At 36.1% G+C, this 20,017-nt stretch overlaps 2 protein-coding genes across 2 annotated transcripts; both read left to right on the top strand.

Moving 5' to 3' along the window:
• The first annotated feature begins 433 nt into the window (after positions 1–433).
• LOC133520347 (uncharacterized) lies at positions 434–11,385 on the top strand. Its single transcript, XM_061854723.1, has 3 exons — positions 434–928; positions 8,644–8,833; positions 9,923–11,385. The coding sequence occupies exons 1-3, from the start codon at positions 668–670 to the stop codon at positions 10,225–10,227; spliced, it is 756 nt and encodes a 251-aa protein (XP_061710707.1). The 5' UTR covers positions 434–667; the 3' UTR covers positions 10,228–11,385.
• Positions 11,386–14,869: 3,484 nt separating this feature from the next.
• Positions 14,870–18,224, top strand: LOC133520341 (uncharacterized). Its single transcript, XM_061854715.1, has 3 exons — positions 14,870–15,313; positions 15,675–15,921; positions 17,271–18,224. Exons 1-3 carry the CDS (start codon positions 15,074–15,076, stop codon positions 17,567–17,569), a joined length of 786 nt encoding a protein of 261 aa, XP_061710699.1. The 5' UTR covers positions 14,870–15,073; the 3' UTR covers positions 17,570–18,224.
• The last annotated feature ends 1,793 nt before the right edge of the window (positions 18,225–20,017 follow it).

Below are 20,017 nucleotides of genomic sequence, written 5' to 3'. Positions count from 1 at the left end.
TACTTTTATGATGTAAATGAACGTAACATTTAGAGCAATATATTGTAGAAGAATCTTCTTTGAAACTGAAATAAGAATCTTTCTGTATCCATTTTTTTATTGTTTTCTTTTAGGATTAACCATTTTAGTAACACGGCACGGAAATCACTCATGAAAACTCAAGTGACATAAATGACATATGTGACGCTGACATGATTTACTTTAATACGGAGATGCAAGCTGCTTATCAAAGAGGTCAAATGTTACAGAATAATCTTTTAAGTTGATTATGGATACCTAATGCGATATTATTCCGTAACATCGATAAGTCGATGAAACAGTTAGGTCAATCCCTCTGACAGTTTGATTTTTGCTATGAAGAATTCCGCTCATTGAATATAATGTACTCGTATAAAAGAGTAGAGTGCATTTTATTTGAGTATAAACTACGAGAAGTACCTACTTTTGATATTTTATTACTGATCTTCTCGAGAGTTGTGTTCCTAATTACTATAATACCTTGCCTGTTCCTTGTCAATTGAGCATATTTTTGCCCGCCTACGGGCTGAGCCGGCTCGCCCGTCACTGTTTTCCCGAGTTAATCTGTCCGCTACCGCCCGCTGAGTTTGGTCGCCTGGTAGATGAACTCCATATTATCCGACATTATCCCAGTCACTTAATAATCCAAATGGAATATAAAAAAATAATAATTGTATTTTCCGTATGTGTAACATACGTTTTGGGTTACAATTATAATTTAAATTATGATCCTTATTTCCCAAATAATAATTACTGCAATGATTTGTCTCCTTATTACGGAAATATAAGTTTGGATCTTATTTCCGGCGTTTGGTATGGAGTCGAAAAAATACCTCACAATAAAGGCGAATACAAAATAGACTACACTAAGGAGTGTTTCTACATTGACATAAAGGAGGAACATGTTCAGGTCAGTAAATAAGACTCTCTGCAGATGCTTACTACACTTTATTTTCTTTCTTGTTTGCATGGACAGTCATTGTGTATAAACAACACATATATACGTACAGTCAGCATCAACAGCTATCAGTCCCTAATAGCTTTACGAAAAGAGATAAGTCTCTATATGTAGACCAATCCAATAAGACTGTAACAGACACTTTTGAACACAAACTATAGAGATTTATATACTTCTATATACCTATAGTTGGAAAAGTATTCCAGTATGACAGATACTTTTGGCGCGTTGTTCCATCCGCTACTATTGATGCTGGCTGTACACGTGTATCGAAGCAAGCTTAAAATCCATATGTATCCATACTATGACACGGAAGTGACGTTGTGAGTATTTACGAAAGCTAACAGCAAAATTGTACTTTAGCGAGATACAATTTCGTTGTTAGGTTATTATATTCCACCAAGTATTATTATACTTAGGAGTCTATTGTGGTTTTAACTATTTGAGAATAACTTATAAATTTATGAATACAAATAATCGAAAATACATATTTTTAAATACTGAATGTCAGACTAGACTAAGACTAGGAAGTATTAAGAATTGATTGAAGTCAGTATTTGAGAATAACTGTGGCTCAGTTGGTAGATATAAATCAAATACATAATGTCTACTTACTTCTTACTTACACTTTCAGGTTAGTCATAGGTCTTTATTAGATTCGTAAATTTTATGTATTTTAATTGCAGCGTAGTTGAGTTAAGCAAGGTACATGATCGTGGTAGTTTTGTATCAAGACAGCGTCTAAAAATAGGTATTAAAGTTAAGTACTTGTAGAGTGCGGAAGATACTTGTACATTGTACCAGTTGTACCTAAACATGAATTGTTGGGTTGCTCGATCAAAATAAACTATGTTCCTCTTACCCAACCTGTCCTTATTCGACATAAGAAGAGGTTGTGGACAAGTGAGAGTCCGTTCCGTATAATTGTGTCAATTTTTTTACTAAATTATAGTTTTCAGATTTTTTCCTGTAGTTGTAATGTAAGACGATATTACTTGCCAAATTTCATAGTTCTAGGGAAGTACCCACCATATAAATTTTGATTTCCTTGGCAACAGTGAGGAAATATACGTTTTTTGCAGTATAAACGGCCGTATCTGTTATTTACGTCAATTTAGAAGTTTCAAGGGACTGAGTAGGTAATATGGTTTTAATTTCAACTCAATAATTTCATGCGTTCCCGAGATAAAAGGTTCTGACAGAACACAAACAAAGTGATCCTATAAGGGTTCTGTTTTTTCCTTTTCAGACGGAACCCTAAATTCCGTAGCATGTTTTTCAGATGGGTACCTACCTATACTACTTACGTTATATTAAATCATTAACGAATATTCATTGTAGATTACAACATTTAATAACTATACCAACGTGTGGGTTTAGTTAGCATTAAGTTGTGGAGAAGTATTTATGGCAACAATTTGATAATATTAAGCATACTATAGTCTATTTTTTTATCCCGTAGACTAAAATGACATTTCATGTGTGACTGGTTTTTTACGTCTTATAAATAGTGATGTGCTACTACCGGTACTAACCGAAAATAAACTATTGGGAGTTACTTATATAGGCATGTAACACCATTTTGAGGCATTTAGAAAGTTTGTATCCAGGTCTAAACACAATATTTCTAATATTTAAAAGCGTTTTTATTGTAAGATTAAGTCACCTCGAAGCTCATAATGCAATTTTTAAATGTTTGAGAGGTTTAGTAGTGAGTAGATTTTATTTATTGTTTACTTCCTATCATGTAGTGAGTAGATTTCATTAATTGTTTATTTTGGAACTAAAATTAATTTACTTAATATTTATCGGTTATTCACAAACCGAAATCAAAGATCAGCACTATTTATTTTAAGCTGGTCACATTATTTCTGAATTTTAACATTTGTGGTTGTCATTTTAGTCTACGGAATAAAAGAACAGACTATAATAAAAATAACTCTCAATAAAAAAGTAAGTAAAACATCGAAAAAAAAGTTTTTGAATTTGGGACTATACTCTTTAGTTACTCAATAAAAGTTCAGAATCAGAATAGATTGCTTATAAATAGGAATAGATCATTTTGTACCCGACATCTCACGAGGTTAAAAACAGTGCCCTGTAAAAAGAGTTAATCGGGCCTGGTCTATCCTAATTACCGGGGTCAGGAGATGCAGTTCACAGCCTGGGCCCGATTACGGTGTCATCTCGGCGTGGGTGGTGCGTTAATTATGTACCCATCGCACAAATTACATTAACTACTCATTGTTCTAAAAACATAAACCGCTTTAACACTGATGTTCTTGCCTTATCTCAGCTCTCTAAATGCTTACGCTTGCGCAGCGAATGTTATAAAAAGTGATAAGTTTACAATTTAATTCCTTTTGATTGCATTTGGGCGAAAGTAAGAGCTCATGAATTATGTATTTTAGGTTTAAGATCATTTATTCGCATAAGTATTTTACAATTCACTTATCGAGATAAATACAAAACAGTAGGTATATAATAGGGTTTAGAGCGCACAAATAACTTAAGTGCCCAATTTAACTTAACTAAAACAGGTAGTTTTACAAAATACTTTTTCATAAGTTCATACCTGACCGCCAGCAAAGCGGACGGCGATAACGCACGAGTAACTTATACATGCAAAACAAGTTTACAATTGGGTACACAGAAAGTTTAAAACTAGATGTGGCATGCATACGCTGAGCTTAGTTAAAATATAACATAGGTAAGTTGCGTTACTAAGGTATCTAAGGTATCGTAAGGTATATTTTAAATACATATTGTTCTGTTATTGTATTGTATCTAAGAATCTTTTATTGTTTTATATCTTTTAAGCCGTTTTTCGGAGAAGCGGTGGTGGCCGAGTGGATATGACGTCCGACTTTCAATCCGGAGGTCGTGGGTTCAAATCCTGGCTCGTACCAATGAGTTTTTCGGAACTTATGTACGAAATGTCATTTGATATTTACCACTAGCTTTTCGGTGAAGGAAAACATCGTGAGGAAACCTGCACACATTTGCGAAGAAATTCAAAGGTGTATGTGAAGTCCCCCATCCGCATTGGGCTAGCGTGGGGACTATAGCCCGAGCCCTCTTGCACATGAGAGGAGGCCTGTGCCCAGCAGTGGGACGAATATAGGCTGAATTATTATTATTATTATATCTTTTAAGTACACAATTGTTATATTATATTATTATTTGTATATCCAGGGGTGCCCTTAGCCTTTGCGAGGCTCCGGGCGGAAAATTTTTGCGTGGCCTCTATGTTTAGTACTAAATAAAATAACCTAAGATCAGGCGGCAGTTAAAAAGCCGTACACCGTGTTTTTATTGAGTTATTCCCATTAGTTACCACCAAGTTGTTACCAGTGGTAACTACTGGGAAAATTTTCCCACCTTTTACCACTGGTAACTACTGGAAAAAAATCCCACTAGTTACCACCAAAATTTGGTTAACGTTACAACGTAAAAACAGTATAAATATGCTTTAATGAATAATTTAATTAAAGTGATAAAAAAAACAGCCTTTGACTGATTTGTTTGTTCGTTCGTATAATTTTGACGTTATTTACTGAAAGGAACTTTATTGTCGATGGCGCTTCGATGCTCCTATATAAATACAACGCTGCGCTACGTAGTACGACGTAACGTAAGCGCCCTTGACAAAAGTTCCAGGTTTCATAGGTAACGTCACAATTAATTCAATTTACAATGAATAACATAAATGCTCTCATGCTCTCGAGGTTGATGAAAAAAGTAAAAAAAAACATATAATGTAATAATTCTAAATAAAACAAAATTAAAATATTTATTATATGTTAAAAGAAAGAAATAAATAAATTTTTGACAAAATTGAATAATTAAATTATTCTTCGGACAAAAAACTATTTTATCAAGCGTGGGTTGTCAACAAGGAGACCCGCTTGGGCCCCCCATTTTCAACTTAGTCATTCATCCGATTATCACTCAACTAAATTTAAAATTAAACCTCTGGTATTTAGATGACGGTCCCCTTGGTGGCGACTCTTTAAACGTCCTACAAGATGTTCAATACATAATTAGTAAAATTTCCAAAATCGGACTTTCTTTAAACTTTACCAAATGTGAGATTTTCATACCAGATCACGTTCCATCTGAAAAGAAAAATTGAAATATTAACTAACTTTAACGCGGTCCTACCAAATATTTCCGTTCATTCTAAATCATCTCTTACCCTTTTAGGCTCTCCAATTTTCAATGAATCAGTCACCCCTGTAATTAATTGCAAACTAAATTAATTCAATAGTACATCTGATCTCCTGTTTAAAATAAATCCTCATTAGGGCGTTTTCTATCATTCGTTTCTGTTTGTTTACCCCAAAATTTATGTACTTACTCCGCAGCTGCAAAATTCCCATTTATCTTTTCATCAGTTGACTCCTACCTTCATGCAACTTTAACCAAAATTCTTAACATTCATTTTGAAATTAGGTACTGGACCCAAGCGGTTCTCCCAATAATATTTGGGGGGCTGGGTGTTCGCACATCCGCTAGCATAGCTCTACCTGCTTTCCTGTCCTCTGTGTACGGTTCGCTTTCTCTCGACGGTATTATTTTAAACCGATCTTCCAAAAAAAAAAACCCAGTAGTTATATACCACCAAACCAAATTGGTGGTAACTAGTGGGAATAACCCTTTTTTATTGAATTCTGTTAACTTCAGGGTATTGGTATTTAAGTGCATTTAAGGAAACTACATGGCATAGTTTATATATATATATAAAACGTAATTAAATGTTGCATACAGGCATTATTACATTTAACTCAACCATACAATTGAAAAGTGTGACATATGTCAATGTCACTTCGAACACTGATCATCCGAGATAGTACTTACGTTTAGTAGCAAATGTATTAACCCGTACTAAACACTAATCAATATGCAAACAGGCCTTAAGGCAAGTGTATAGGTACGCTTGTAAGGGCCTTATCACTCTTATCAGATATAAATAAATTAAATATTATGTCCGAAATGGATTTAATTAGAATACCGGCGTCTTCGAGAAAGTTACTTCATTTAAACTCAGGAAAACACCCTTGAAATTAACGGAAATATAAAAAACACGGTGTAGATGATAATGTTATCCAGATAATTTTCCCGCAGTCTCCATGCTATTTTTAGTTGGCTGTTGTCTGCTCAGTTTCCTGTTAGCTATAGTTTTTGCGATAATTTTATTTTATGACAACTTGCAACTTAGAACGCATTTTTTATCGAAACTACTGCACGTAAAATGAACTCAATATCAGTCTATCGGCTCAATTTCTGGCAAGCTTTCTAATGATTTCCCACACGATTCTTACAAATAAATAATAAATTGAGCTTACCCCTCTAAACCCCCTCAATCTGCCCCTTGAATATGAAATACGCAGTTTTGACTTATCTACAATATTAGTGGCGGTAATTACTATAACTGTTCCAAATTTTAGCTGTCTCCGTCAAACGGTCTCTGAGAAAACTGAATTTAACCAATTTGCTAGACCGAAGTGGTTCCATAAGTGTTCCGTGAACAAAGTTTTGTATGGAAGACTAAAAGTTTTGTACGGGACACTAAAAACGATAGGTTGTATTAGGGAAACGTCTAGCAGTCCAAAAGCCGAGCTTCATAATCATATGTATAATGATTATAAAATATCGCTATGAATGTTCGCTTTACACAGTACCTCAGCTTAGTATTACTCGTAAGTGCTCAAAGTGTTCAAAGTGTTTTTATTCGTGAGTTCTCACACTGTTGTCAGTTGTCAAACTGATTTCAGTGGTGGTAAATAAATATGTTTATCACTATACCCTGCCTGGTGGCGTACAAAAAATTGAATAATTTCCTTACATAAGTACTAACATGCGAAATCTACATAAATATTATTAATATTGAAAGTCATGTCAAATTATAAGCAATAAAATTATACAGCAAAAATTCAGAAATAGTGTAAACACAATTTTTAATTTAAAATGTCAATAGTTTATGCTTAAACTGATTTAGGGGTAACATTAAAAAATGGACAGGCAATTTGTTATAAATCTTACTAGCTAAGCAGAATACACTCTTACGCATTAGTATTTGCGGAAACAGGAAAGAGATTCTGAGGGTACCTGGAATTTCTGCATAGTATAGATATTAAAATGTATGAATGAGCGCTATCTCGCCAACAAACTGCGATTGCAGTTTGGCGAGGAATAAAGTGATGTCACAGTGTTATGTACCATTATGATAAAAAAAAGAGAATTGATCTCGGTCATGAACTTAATGCCTCTTAAGTCTCTTTTGTGGAGGCCCCGGGACTTTAGCCCCGGTTGCCCTCCCATAAATCCGGCCCTAAGTACATGACCAACGATTATTCCGAATTTGATATTAATGTAAATAATAAATTATGATGTATCCACAATTATTGAGCTATGACCCATATATAATATTAGTAGTATTTGACGGAACGTAATTCTTCATTGTATAGAACTGATCTTAATAATAATTGTAATATACTATACTATAATAATTATACATAACTGTATTCCTTTGCATGAACATAATCTCTGACGATCATTATAGTAATGTGTTTTAGGTTTGATTTAAGGCAAATGTATAATGTTTTTTATAATGAAATAAATATGCTTATATTATCTTAATGACCCAATGTTGTCTGGATTCTTTTGCTGTTTAACCTTTGGCATCGGTGGAAAGTGCGACTTGCTTGGATTTTTTGGGTCTTCAACCGAATGCAGTTATCTTTTAATAAATTGTACTTTCACAATTGAGGCAGGCAAACGGGCTGGATGGAACATTTCGGCCATCTATAGGGCGATCCGCTAAACACAACACCTTTTGTTCGTGTCCTCGTGGCCTTCAGCCTTTCGGTTCATTACTAAAATATTAACCATTGTCATATCCGAATTCAACCCTCCTGCAGCTTTGTCTAGGACCTCGTGTCATGGTGGTGGGGTCTGGAGGCGAAGGCTGGAATCTCCTTTCTGCTATCCGAGCTTTGGCATGCCAGTTTTATATCGTCAGCTGACAAGCGAAACACACTAATTACAAAAAAATAATTAAACAAAACTCAACCTTATTTCGGTACTCATAGTTCATTATGGCTATGAACTTATCGTGGTAATTAGTGAGTTTTGTTTGTCACCTGACAAATATAACCAAATTGCTACGGCGGCGCACCAAAACATATTTTAACTCCCAAGTTGTTTTTTTCAATTAACCTCTCTTACGGCTTTTTACAACCTTTCGGAGTACTCATATTACACGTTTAAAAAAAAACTGCTCGTCCTGTTGCGCGAGACCCCGCAAGCGGGCCGCCCGGGCGGTTGCCCCGTTCGCCACCCCCAAAAGCCGCCCCTGTGTATATTATCATATATTATATTTAACATAAGTAGTGTAATTACTAATACGCATAAAGTATCTTTTTTCTAAAATGCGTAATTAAGTTCGCAAAAGATTCCACCATAGCTAATTTACTCCTTTGCCTGAAATGAAAATGAATAATTAAATGAATAAAGGCAAAACAAATAAATAATTCTGATCAACCGCTTATTCTCATTCTGCACTTTTGATACATTATAATAATGTTTAACTCTTGGAACATGTCTTCGGGAATGTATAGGATTTATGGTGTCATAGTATTCAATACTGTTAATTTTTCCTCTAGCCAACTCCTCCTACGTATCCGCCGCTGGCCTATACGTACTTGAGCACAAGTTACGGGTTCAACCAGCCCGAACACTACCGGATGAGGTACTTCGTCGTCGAGTGGCACGAGGGCCTGTTTCGAAGCGACTACCACGTCAAAGTTAACACTTCACATATGGGCTTCTGGATATCGAATGTACCCAGCACAGGTAAGTAAAAGCTGTCGTAAAGAAAAACCTTGTGGCCTGATGCATACTTAAAGAATAGAACGTTCCACTGATAAATATTAGGTCCAGTCAGTTCCGCTACTTCCCTCCTTTTATCAGAAAACGTACTTAGTACTTACTTGTAGGATAATGTCTATCCCCCAACCGAATTTCACAAAAATCAATTAAGTAGTTTAGCCGCGCAAAATTAACAAATAGCCACTTTGGTATAACGCTTTTATACTTATTAGCACTTAGCAGAGGCTTGAAAATGATTGGCATTTTTAACTTGACATATATAGGACCTTATTTACTAACTTCGTATATGTGTTTACGTTTTACTCGACTCATCATAGGTAACGAGTTTGTTCTTAGGTATATGAAGTCGGTTATGAATAAGTAGGTAAGTACATATATTAAATTCTAGCTAGGTATTTATCGGAAATATCTCAACGCCTTTAGTGGTAAACGCTTTAGTAAGGTAGGTACTTACGTAAAGGTCATTTGTCGTGCTGTTCCAGGATAAAATTTCACTTAAAATAGAAAACAATACGTTCCTAACTATTCAATGAGCCATGCATGATGCATTAAATTCATTAATTTTAAAACTAGTAAGCAGAGTTGTTGTTAGTGCGTGATGGCTTAATTTATTGTTATCAGCTTTAACTGACTGACTTAAGTAGGGCTCTGGCGCACTAATAATCCTTACAACTGGAGTCCTTCATCTACCTCATTATTGCCCATTGAGTTTAGTTTAGGTTTAGCTCTATTTACAACCATAGTCTTTCCATCATTCACTGGAGTTCAATTTTTACATTTTTTAACGAGCGAGCAAAGCCTAGCGAAGAAAACGGGGAACATAATGAAAATTAATATCTGTGGACTGTGGAGCCGAAAAGACCTTTAGGACTGGAAATTATACATACAAGTGCGAGTTCGTTTAACTCGCGCACCGAGGGTTTCGTAAAAACATTAAATTTTCTTATTTTACTATAATCACGAAAGACTTGACCAGAAGTATAGTAGATACAATTTGTGTAGGTATTACTTGCAGTAAGATATTGCTAATTAAAATGTTTATCTTTCTTTCAGCCGTAGAAAACATGTACCGTTATTTCGGCGGAGTAATTCAGGTACTAAAGGTAGCCAATAACCATTTGGTCCTGAACTTCTGCCAGACGATGCCCCATCGGGAGTTCTACAGCGTGGTGTTCTCAAGGAATGAAAATCAGCTCACGCCCGAGGACCTGTCGAGCATTCACAGCATCTTTACGACCAAACATCTCTCCACCTCGGCCTTGAAGCGAGTTTGCGACAATTCAGGGACAGCGCTTCAATTCTCGGTCGTCATGTTACTACTGACCAGTTTGTTAATATGGAGGTCTGATGCATATTAGATAACGGTTATGCAACTATATATATATATGTGTTAAATAATGTGGTTGTACAGTGTGTTTCCAAGCATGTAAAGCGTGTTTTTATATCCGACGTACTAAAATGTCAATTATTATTTACTGCTCAAGCACACAAATCGGGTAGCATCGGGGCATATAAAATATTACGGATGGGTGACTTTTCTGTGGACCTTTTGAAAGTTGATATGATAAAGAAATGATATGGGTATACTTTTATAAAATATTCATTAAGTAAATAGATTTAAAGAAGTAAAAGGTTCACATACCTATAAGGGTCCAGCAAATATTTAAAATAAGCATTAAAAGTCCATTTATTTTATGATGCTCACAGGAAAGATGCATAATCTCAACTCTTGCTAAAAAAGTTTTTGAGCCACTTGTTTCTTTCACGAAAGAAACAAAGGGCCTACACGAAAATTGAAATTTCGTTATTTGCCTCTCTATCTTTCGAATATGCAAGAGTGATAGAGAGGCAGATAGCGAAATTTAGGTTTGCATATATCGCGGTAGGCCCTCAGTATGGTAGCATTACTTGTGAGGTGTCCGAATTTTAGTAAGAATTGTTGTTTTCAAATTCGCTGGTACCTACCGGTCTGATATAGACTCTTTGCGGAAAGAGAAGAGTTGTGCAATGTATGGGTATCGATACATTCTATGACTATTCTCTTTTCGCACAGACTCTATACTACCCGTTATAGCTATTAGCCATACATTTACGGGACATTGCAAGTCCAGTTAGTTAAAGAATTAAAACTATGTATAATTAATCGATTTGCTCCGTAGTTACTTTTGCTAATTTGACGCAAAAGATTACCTATTTATTTATAACTCGATGACAGCACCTACCGCGAACCACGAACGAAGTTTTGCCTCTCTGTCGCACTGACGTACAAATTTACAAGTGCGTCAGAGAGGGAAAACTTCGTTCGTGGTTCGCCGTAGGCCCTCAACACTGCTCCGAACAGGTACAAAACTGTATTATTTGTTCCTTCGTGTTTCCAAGTTTTTTTTTGCTTCTCAAATGTGGTGCATAAATTGCATAATTCTAAGATTTATTTTATTTTATTTGGTAATGTGAATTTTCATATATTTTCCGATAATATTTATAATTGTTTATAATAAAAGTGTTTTATTCCTTCGCTTGAGCATTTCAATTCCCCAGTGTTAGAGTTTGTTCAGAAAGAGAAGAGTCATGGAATGTATTGGGCCCCATACATTCCACGACTCTTCTTTGTCCGCGCAGACTATATTCATTCAGACGAACTTCATTGGAACTCAAGAGTTCCAATGAAGTTCGTACAAATATATTAAGATACATACTTACCAGAGGCCGGAATTCTCTCAGCATTTTTGAATTGTCCTAGGGACTTCTCACTCTCGACTACCGATATGTACATATATCGATACATAGTAGATATATTAAATAAGATTGAAATAAGAGGTAAACAATAGGCGGTGTTATCGCTGAAGAGCGATTTCTTCCAGAAAACTTTTTAGTAGTTGAAAATGTGATATAGAGATACGCAATAAAAGTAATGAAAACTGGATAGTTAATAATACCGCATTGAATTGCTTTAGTTCAGTGTTTTATTTTATCAAATACATGTTCAAAGTCTGTTTTCGTGCTAGAGTCTGTTCGGAAAAAGAGTCGTGGAATGTATTTGGCCCCATACATTCCACGGTTCTTCTCTTTCCGCACAGACTCTAATAAGTGTTGCATTAGTTACCTACTCTAAAAAAGAACAAGTCATATTTTTCCATACGAGTATTATCTTGTTAAATTACTTCCTTTACAGTCAAATATCCATTAACTCTTAAATTCTATCGATATTTGTATATCAGAAGTCGATAAATGAGAAGTCCCTAATCTAATAGGTCAATTCAAAAATGCTACGAGAATTCCAGCCTCTGATACATACATTGCAAACATTGCAAGTTAAATATAAGCTTATAATGAGGAAATGCCATTTCAAACGTCATATTTTTTTAGAAATTTGTCAATAATGATGACAATGCCACACTTTGTCCTTGCAAATTCCCTAACTTCTTTGACCGTATCTATTTAGATAACATATCTATAATAGTTACTGTTGCACATGCTATGCAATAGCATGCTAATAAGCGTGCTTTTTGGGCAAGCTAATGAACTGTTTACATTTGAAAAAGCATGCTTAAAAATAGCACGTCCTAAACACACATGCTCGCAGTGAACGGAAATAAAACAGCTACTAGCATTTGCTGAATAGTAGCATACTTTCATGCTAGCAACTAGCATGTGTAGTAACCATATGTGTAGAGTCTGTGCGGAAAGAGAAAAGTCGTGGAAAGGGAGCGTGCATGAACTGTAGGAGGCAGCACAGGAGCCGTCAGATTTTTGGCGCGAGGCGTAAATGTGATGTTTATTGTTTTGATGTAGCCCACCAGATGGCAGAACCTACTACGCACAAGAAAACACGTGACGTGTATATGTGCATGTTTATGGTTCCGATTCAGGCCACAAGATGGCAGACCTTCCAACGCGCACGGTCCCTATTCTCTTTCCGCACAGACCTTATCGTTGCTATAACAGTACCTGCAGCTGCTACTTTACTCTTTGGATTGATTGCTCTAGGATGTCAAAATGACAAAAATGTCCGTCATTATGAGAAATATTTTTCTTTTCCTAATTTTTCGAAACTCCATACATCTAATCCGTCTTATTGTCTTCAATGAATATAACATAGCTGGTGTAAATAATTATTGTAAGACAAATTCTCTGACTGAGCTTACAAGTGATTTCGGTACGGTTACATGCCGAAGCGGCAATCACGCAATATTGCCAGCTCATGCATTATGTAATATATATCCGGCTATTATACGCTTATCAAAGGACGACAATGACGATAAAAGGAATACGTCTGTAGAGTCGACTCCGGAACAGCCAGAGCGAGAACAAGAACCAGAGTCAAAACAAGAACCTGAACCAAAAGAAGAACCTGAGCCACAACAAGAACCTGACTCAAAACAAGAACCTGAGTCAAAACAAGAACAACCGGAACCTCCCGAGGTTCAACCAGAGGCTCAACAGGAAGAGAGGCCGAGGAGTCGTATAGAGACGTACGATGAGTTTTCTAGGTTCAGAGACTCCAGCCGACCTCCGGACAGTCATTATGCGCCTAGTCCAAGGTTTCGCCGTTCTCGAGGCACCAGAATCGGGATTAACGTGTATTTTGTTCTGTATCAGATAGGTATTTACCTCATCGTAGTTTAGTATTATTTATTTCTAATGCAAAAAGTAAGAGCAGTCTGGTTGGATGATAATCAACCAGTTCAACCACGATACCTAACTGGACGACGGAGGGATCATATTCTACTTGATCCTTCTGTGGTTTCCGGCCAAAGTAAGGTGGTGGGAGAGGCTCGAGTGGCAGAAAATCCTCAAGAGCTACGGGCTCAGCAACCGTACTTATCGGAGTAAGGCAGTTAAAATAAGTATATATAGCACATCATAGTTGACTGAGGTTTGGTTAGTTGTAAAATAGGTACATAAACTTAGTTCACTTCCAAACTACAGTGCAGTAGTCGCCTTTTATTATAAGGAAAGTCTTATGAACCGTTTTAAGTCGGTGAGCATGGCTGTATGTGGTTATATCATTTATCATTTACGAGCAAGTATGAATTACGTAATACCTAAGTATGCCTGTGACCTGGAAGCATTACGAGTAATAAATATTATGTAGCAAATAACACGAATACTAATGTAGTTATGATTTTTTTATTCCGGTACAAGGCCTACTTTAAGTACCTATCGATTATAAATTACAGCCTATGCATAAGATCACTTATAACTGTGATGAATCTAACGACACTTTATTATACATTGTAATCAGTAGGCTGTTATGTATTAGACCGTGCCAAAAAAATAGACATATGTACAGTAAGCTGCAGAGATAACTGACACACCTTGCATATAAATTTATTCGCAGGAAGCGCGGGGGGGGGGGGGGGTTCGTTAGATCTATCCAACGGTACTCCTTATAATTGAGTTAATTATAATTGAATTTTAATTATAATAAATCATTGAGCGAAAACTCAAAAAAGCTTTGTAAGTAGTTTTTTTCACGATTTATGTACCCATGCCAAATGACAGTTTTCGAGCACTAACGATCATGGTTGGGTGGATTTTTTGAAAATTTTATGGTAGTATAAGTACTTGTAATGTGAACATACGGCATTACAATGATACGAGTACGATAATTAAGTATATATTATATCTACTTATATAACTATTCTGTCAGCTATTTAAAATGCCAAGCAAGCGTTGGAATGAAAAATAGGTAGGTCTAAATTATACTCTGAAATAGATGTCAGATACTAAAGAAAATGTGATCAAGTCCACCGGTGTGGCGGAGGCCGTAATCGATCCGGCGTCTTCAGTTTACGCGGCTAACGTCCTGACCACTAGACCACCCCGCCCCCGGTGGAATCGTTCATATTTTATTTTGCATATAAAATCTATTTCAGTTTATATGTAATTTATAATATGTAGTGTGACTACTTCAAATCACAAATAAAAAATGTTTAATAAAATAAATTGATTTCTTTCCTAGTTGTATAGGTACAATTAATACAATACGTATCATAAACATAAATAACGAATGATAGAGATTTCTCATATAATAAGAGTCTTAGGAAATAGTGATCACGCACTAATCAGTCGGATGAGCATACATTGCGTAATGCACTGAAGTAGGTAGAGGATCACTACCTGTATTACTAGTTCGCTAATTGCCTGCAGGCGTCCGGGATACTCGTCTCGTCCCATACGCTTACAGTGTCTCGTGAGATCATGTTCGTTTCACTGTTTTGCTTCACCATACTAGCACTAGCTAGAGCGGAATCTTTCTGTAGTGACAACGTGCGGTGGTCGCATAGGTTGAACATAGTAAACGCTTACGGGGTGTGGCACGGCGTCGCATTCGCGCAGCACACCCCTGACATGACCAATAAGCCCCTGGAAGTGGGCTGCGTCACCCTTTATATCAGCGATGCTACTGGCGATTATCAATTCGATTGGCTCGATTGGAGTGTGAGTAAATTATTATTCTCCTTTTCAACAAAATCCTTTGAAAATATATACTAAATTAATACATACTTATGCTTATTCGGCAGCTGATGATATAATATCGTCGCCCACAATATAGTCTCAATCAATGCTCGTGACCTCCATTTTGTTTATAAACATTTAATTTGTAATACCTAAAAATAACAACGTTATATGTAAATATATACGAGTCAGTATAGGACAACGCTATTTTAGATTTTTTTTTTTTTTTCGAATTACTAATTTGGGTATTTCTTAGTACTGGTATGATGTGGTGTTATCTTTTAATTGTTAAAACAAAAGTTGAACGCTCACACTTTCAAGAATTATTATCCACAATTTACAGGCGAAACAAAGATACAACGCCAGCAACTGGTGGTCTCTCGGCAGCAACCCATGGGGATCCCCGCCGGGCCCGTGGTACCAATCGCGCCGGCGCCGGGACCTCTTCCAGCAGCGGCGGATCCGCGTTTTGTGGGACGAGGACGGTGAGACCATGGAGCAGACCTACGACTACTCGCCCGAGGACCCGGGCCTGTGGACTATCGAACAGTGGAGGCCTGGAGAAAGGGAATTGAGAGCTAGGGGTGTAGGTCAGTAAAACTCCAGAGTTTACCTTCAATATCATGTATAGAAGGCGTCAAAGAATTCCTATGGATCTTGGGCGTCTTGGCTCTTGAATTTCGGAATAAAAGAACAACGCCATCTATTTTAACAAGTTCATAGATAATAGTGTAATTAGATGTTTTGTCATCTCTTGTAGTGGTGCCATTTATATTCCAATGAAGCAGTCTACCCATATTTAATTTCTTAAAATACCTACAACATTTTTATTTCATGAGGAATACCCACATAAATATGTTTCATAATCCAGTACCCCTAGTGTAAATATTTTCGACAGGGAAACGTTACGTACGCGTTGCGTTAAGTGTCATTTTGTATGAGATTTTTGACTTTCCAAAACGTCCCGCTTGGCGCGCTGTTCAAAAACCCATACAAAATGAGACTAAACGCAAACGCGTATGTCACGTTTCGAAATCGAATTTATTTACACTAGAGGTACGGAACTTAGTTCACGTGACACTAGCGGTTTACGTAATTCTACATACCTACCTGTACCCCTAGTGTAAATATTTTCGACAGCGAAACGTTACGTACGCGTTTGCGTTAAGTGTCATTTTGTATGAGATTTTTGACTTTCCAAAACGTCCCGCTTGGCGCGCTGTTCAAAAACCCATACAAAATGACACTTAACGCAAACGCGTACGTCACGTTTCGCTATCGACTAAATGTACACTAGGGGTACAGAATAATATTGAAGTTTATGCCAACATTGCCAACACGAGCGAATCGGACCGATTGTATGTAATAACATAAGTTATAGGTAAAAAACTTAAGTAAGTCACCTGTTGTATGTAGTTGTGACGTGTTCGAATAGACGTTTGTTTTGTTTGTGTGTGTCTTTTAAACATGTATTGTCTATTCGAACACGTCACAACTACATACAACAGGTGACTTACTTAAGTTTTTTACCTATATGCCCTTGTCTTTACTATGAGCTATGTATTTCTCAGTTGAAGAGACATAAAATCTTTGAATAGAAAAATAATGCTAAAAAATCATACACATTTGCACACCTATTTATTAAAGTTAAAAGTGTTATAAATGTAAGAAACTTTTGGATTTTTATTTATCTTATCGTTGATCTAGACCATTGATTGGGATAAGATGAGTATAGTTGGGATTACGGTTAAATACCTAATTATATGTTTTCAAATATTTAAGTAGTTCCGTATTCGGAATTTAACACTGATTTAATTAGCAGTATTAATTGTAATCCCGTCATGTTTTCCCGGAACAATTATGAGTAGGTAAAAGAAAACAAAACACGCATTCAAGGCCTAAACCATATTAATTCTCAAGCTGGTTGTACTTTTTTTAGATTTGTGGTATCCCGACGACCCTCCAAGGCACCCTGAAGTGGTCCGTCTGCTAAAACTAACTCCCGATGAGATGATAATTAACCACTGTACCGAACTGGGGGACGGAGGGATATTCTCCTTAATCCTGCGGAGGTTTCCGGTCAAAGTGAGGCGCTGGGAGAGGCTCGAGTGGCAGAAGTTCCTCATGAGCTACGGGCTCAGCAACCCGTATCGGTACTTATCGGTGTGTGCGGCTTGTGTTCCTGTCACTTCTCTACTATGTTTCTTTGCAACAACAACTTTATTAAGATTACTTTAATTGTATTTCCCGACATGTCCTTTCACAAATTAATATCAATAATTTTACCGATTACGGCAAAGCTCCAGTTAACTATTCAGCGGATTTTGATGGATTAGATTGAGCGAGTCGGTTCGTTTTTATGACCCAGTGACCCAGTTGATATACTTAACTCCCGATGAGATACGAAATAGAGAGAAGAGCTAACCAGCTTCAATTAAGATTATTACAAAAGTTTCAAAATATATTATCGGTCTAACAACTCTTTTAGCAAATTTGTAGAAAATACGATTTTAAGCAATACTTATTTTCTATTCAATCGAACTCCAATGTTTGTGTGCTGAATAACGATAATGTTTTACCAAATATTTTAGATGCGCATTTAAGCATACATATGCCTTATAAAATTCTCGACGGTTATAAGGAGGTTAATAACTGTGTAGGTAGGTAGGTACGTAGGTAGGTAAAGCACGTCTGAAAACATTGACTCAATCGAAGCGGCAAAAATATGTATACACGACCTTATGGCCCATATATAAGGGTATATAGTGTGTACCTATTTTTGGCACTTTGTCCTTATCGATATTTTCAGACGTGACCGTACACCTGATTATGTTGCGTATGCGAATAAGATGTTATGTTATAAAAATACATTATTTAATAAATTTTAAAACAAGTCTGTTATTTTATTTCATTTGATCCTTTTAACCGTACACCATACATATGTCACTAGGTACGGAACGTAACGGAATTCAATCAAAATACCGTGTATAAAATACATTTAATAATCACATAATAAATATAATAATAGATAATTGCATAGTTGAATTATATTATTAAATGTTATACATTCAAATGTACTAGTACTTCGCCCCAAACTATAATGTTGTTATCTAACTTATTCCCCTATTATTGATCTATGTAATATAGTTTATATTGCTTACTTATATTTTGACTCCATCACCTAAATGGAAATATGTGGCCACCATTTGCGGTTTAAATAATAAAACAAAAAATAACCATAATAAATCTATGTATGTGACAAAGACCTATTAAAGTTGGGGAATCAGGCTACAACATTAAGACGAAATCGCCTCTACATACAAACATAGTCCCATTTTCCTCTCTCTCACGTTTTTATTAACGTTATTCAAAATATTTTGACGCAATTTAATGTAGAGGTATATCGAAACAGTTATGCCCCTTCCCTTTCGTTTGACTTATTTCAATTTTGTATTAATTTTAAGAGTTTGGATCATTTAAGAAATTGTATGGACTGTACTTTTCTCCTTTTACTTATAACACTTAATCATAAAATTTAAAAACGTCACAGAAAGGGGAGCTATGGTGAATATATACATCAAATTATGTAAAAATATTCTCTATAATGTCAATATCCAGAGAGGAAAATGGAGACTTCGTTTGTATGGAGAAGCGTTCGTCCCCTTTCCCGTTTATTACAAAACACAATGAGGGCGCCACTGGAGGGCCAACTCGGGTGCAGAGTGCTCGGGGACTAAAATTTTCAAGTGTATTTTTGAAATGTAATTTTTCCGAAATTTGTACTGGTCAGTTTAATCTTTATATTTGAGAAAAATTCTATGACATGAGAAACACAGAAATAGAATTTGAATGGTACATAAAGGCACCGGTTTTAAATAAATAGGTTAGAAGAAATAAGTTGGACCAGGAACATGACGCTCGTAGCAGGAAAATGACGACATTAGCAGGAAAATTACACCGCCATGGCTTCATTTTAGTTGTTTAGAGAAAAAAACCGGACAAGTGCGAGTCGGACTCGCCCACCCAGGGTTCCGTACTTTTTAGTATTTGTTGTTATAGCGGCAACAGAAATACATCATCTGTGAAAATTTCAACTGTCTAGCTATCACGGTTCATGAGATACAGCCTGGTGATAGACGGACGGACGGACAGCGGAGGCTTAGTAATAGGGTCCGGTTTTACCCTTTGGGTACGGAACCCTAAAAACCACGGGTAAAGGATGGCCCACGCCACGCTAAACGAACCCAGCCTGGGCCGAGGCATTCGACACTGAAGTTTTCTGTAGGAAGCTTCACGTGGTCACCGGTCACCTGTCATACAAAACTTAGCTAGTACTCATGAACCTTCTATGAATGATGTCTATGTTTTATGAATTTAATTATTAATGAACTTCAATTTAATGTATGTATTATGGTTATTTCTCATTATTACTTGAATCTGGATTTGTGACTAGAAGTAATATTTTAATAATTATAGTATTATTGCTTTATTTTAATTGTAAGAATTTCCTAGTATTACGTAAATGCTATTTTGTGTTTGAATATGTATTTATTTTTAGTAATTAAGTAGTTTTTAGAATATCAATAATGTTGCTATGCCCTGACAGGGTAACCATGCATGCACTCAATACATGTTAACACCTTAATGTCCTTAATGTAACCATGGTTCTGCAATAAACGAAATAAG

The sequence above is a fragment of the Cydia pomonella genome, chromosome 1, assembly GCF_033807575.1.
Source record: "Cydia pomonella isolate Wapato2018A chromosome 1, ilCydPomo1, whole genome shotgun sequence".
Taxonomy (NCBI): Eukaryota; Metazoa; Arthropoda; class Insecta; order Lepidoptera; family Tortricidae; genus Cydia; species Cydia pomonella.
Note: the sequence above shows the minus strand (reverse complement) of the source record. Positions and strands in the feature narration are given on the sequence as shown.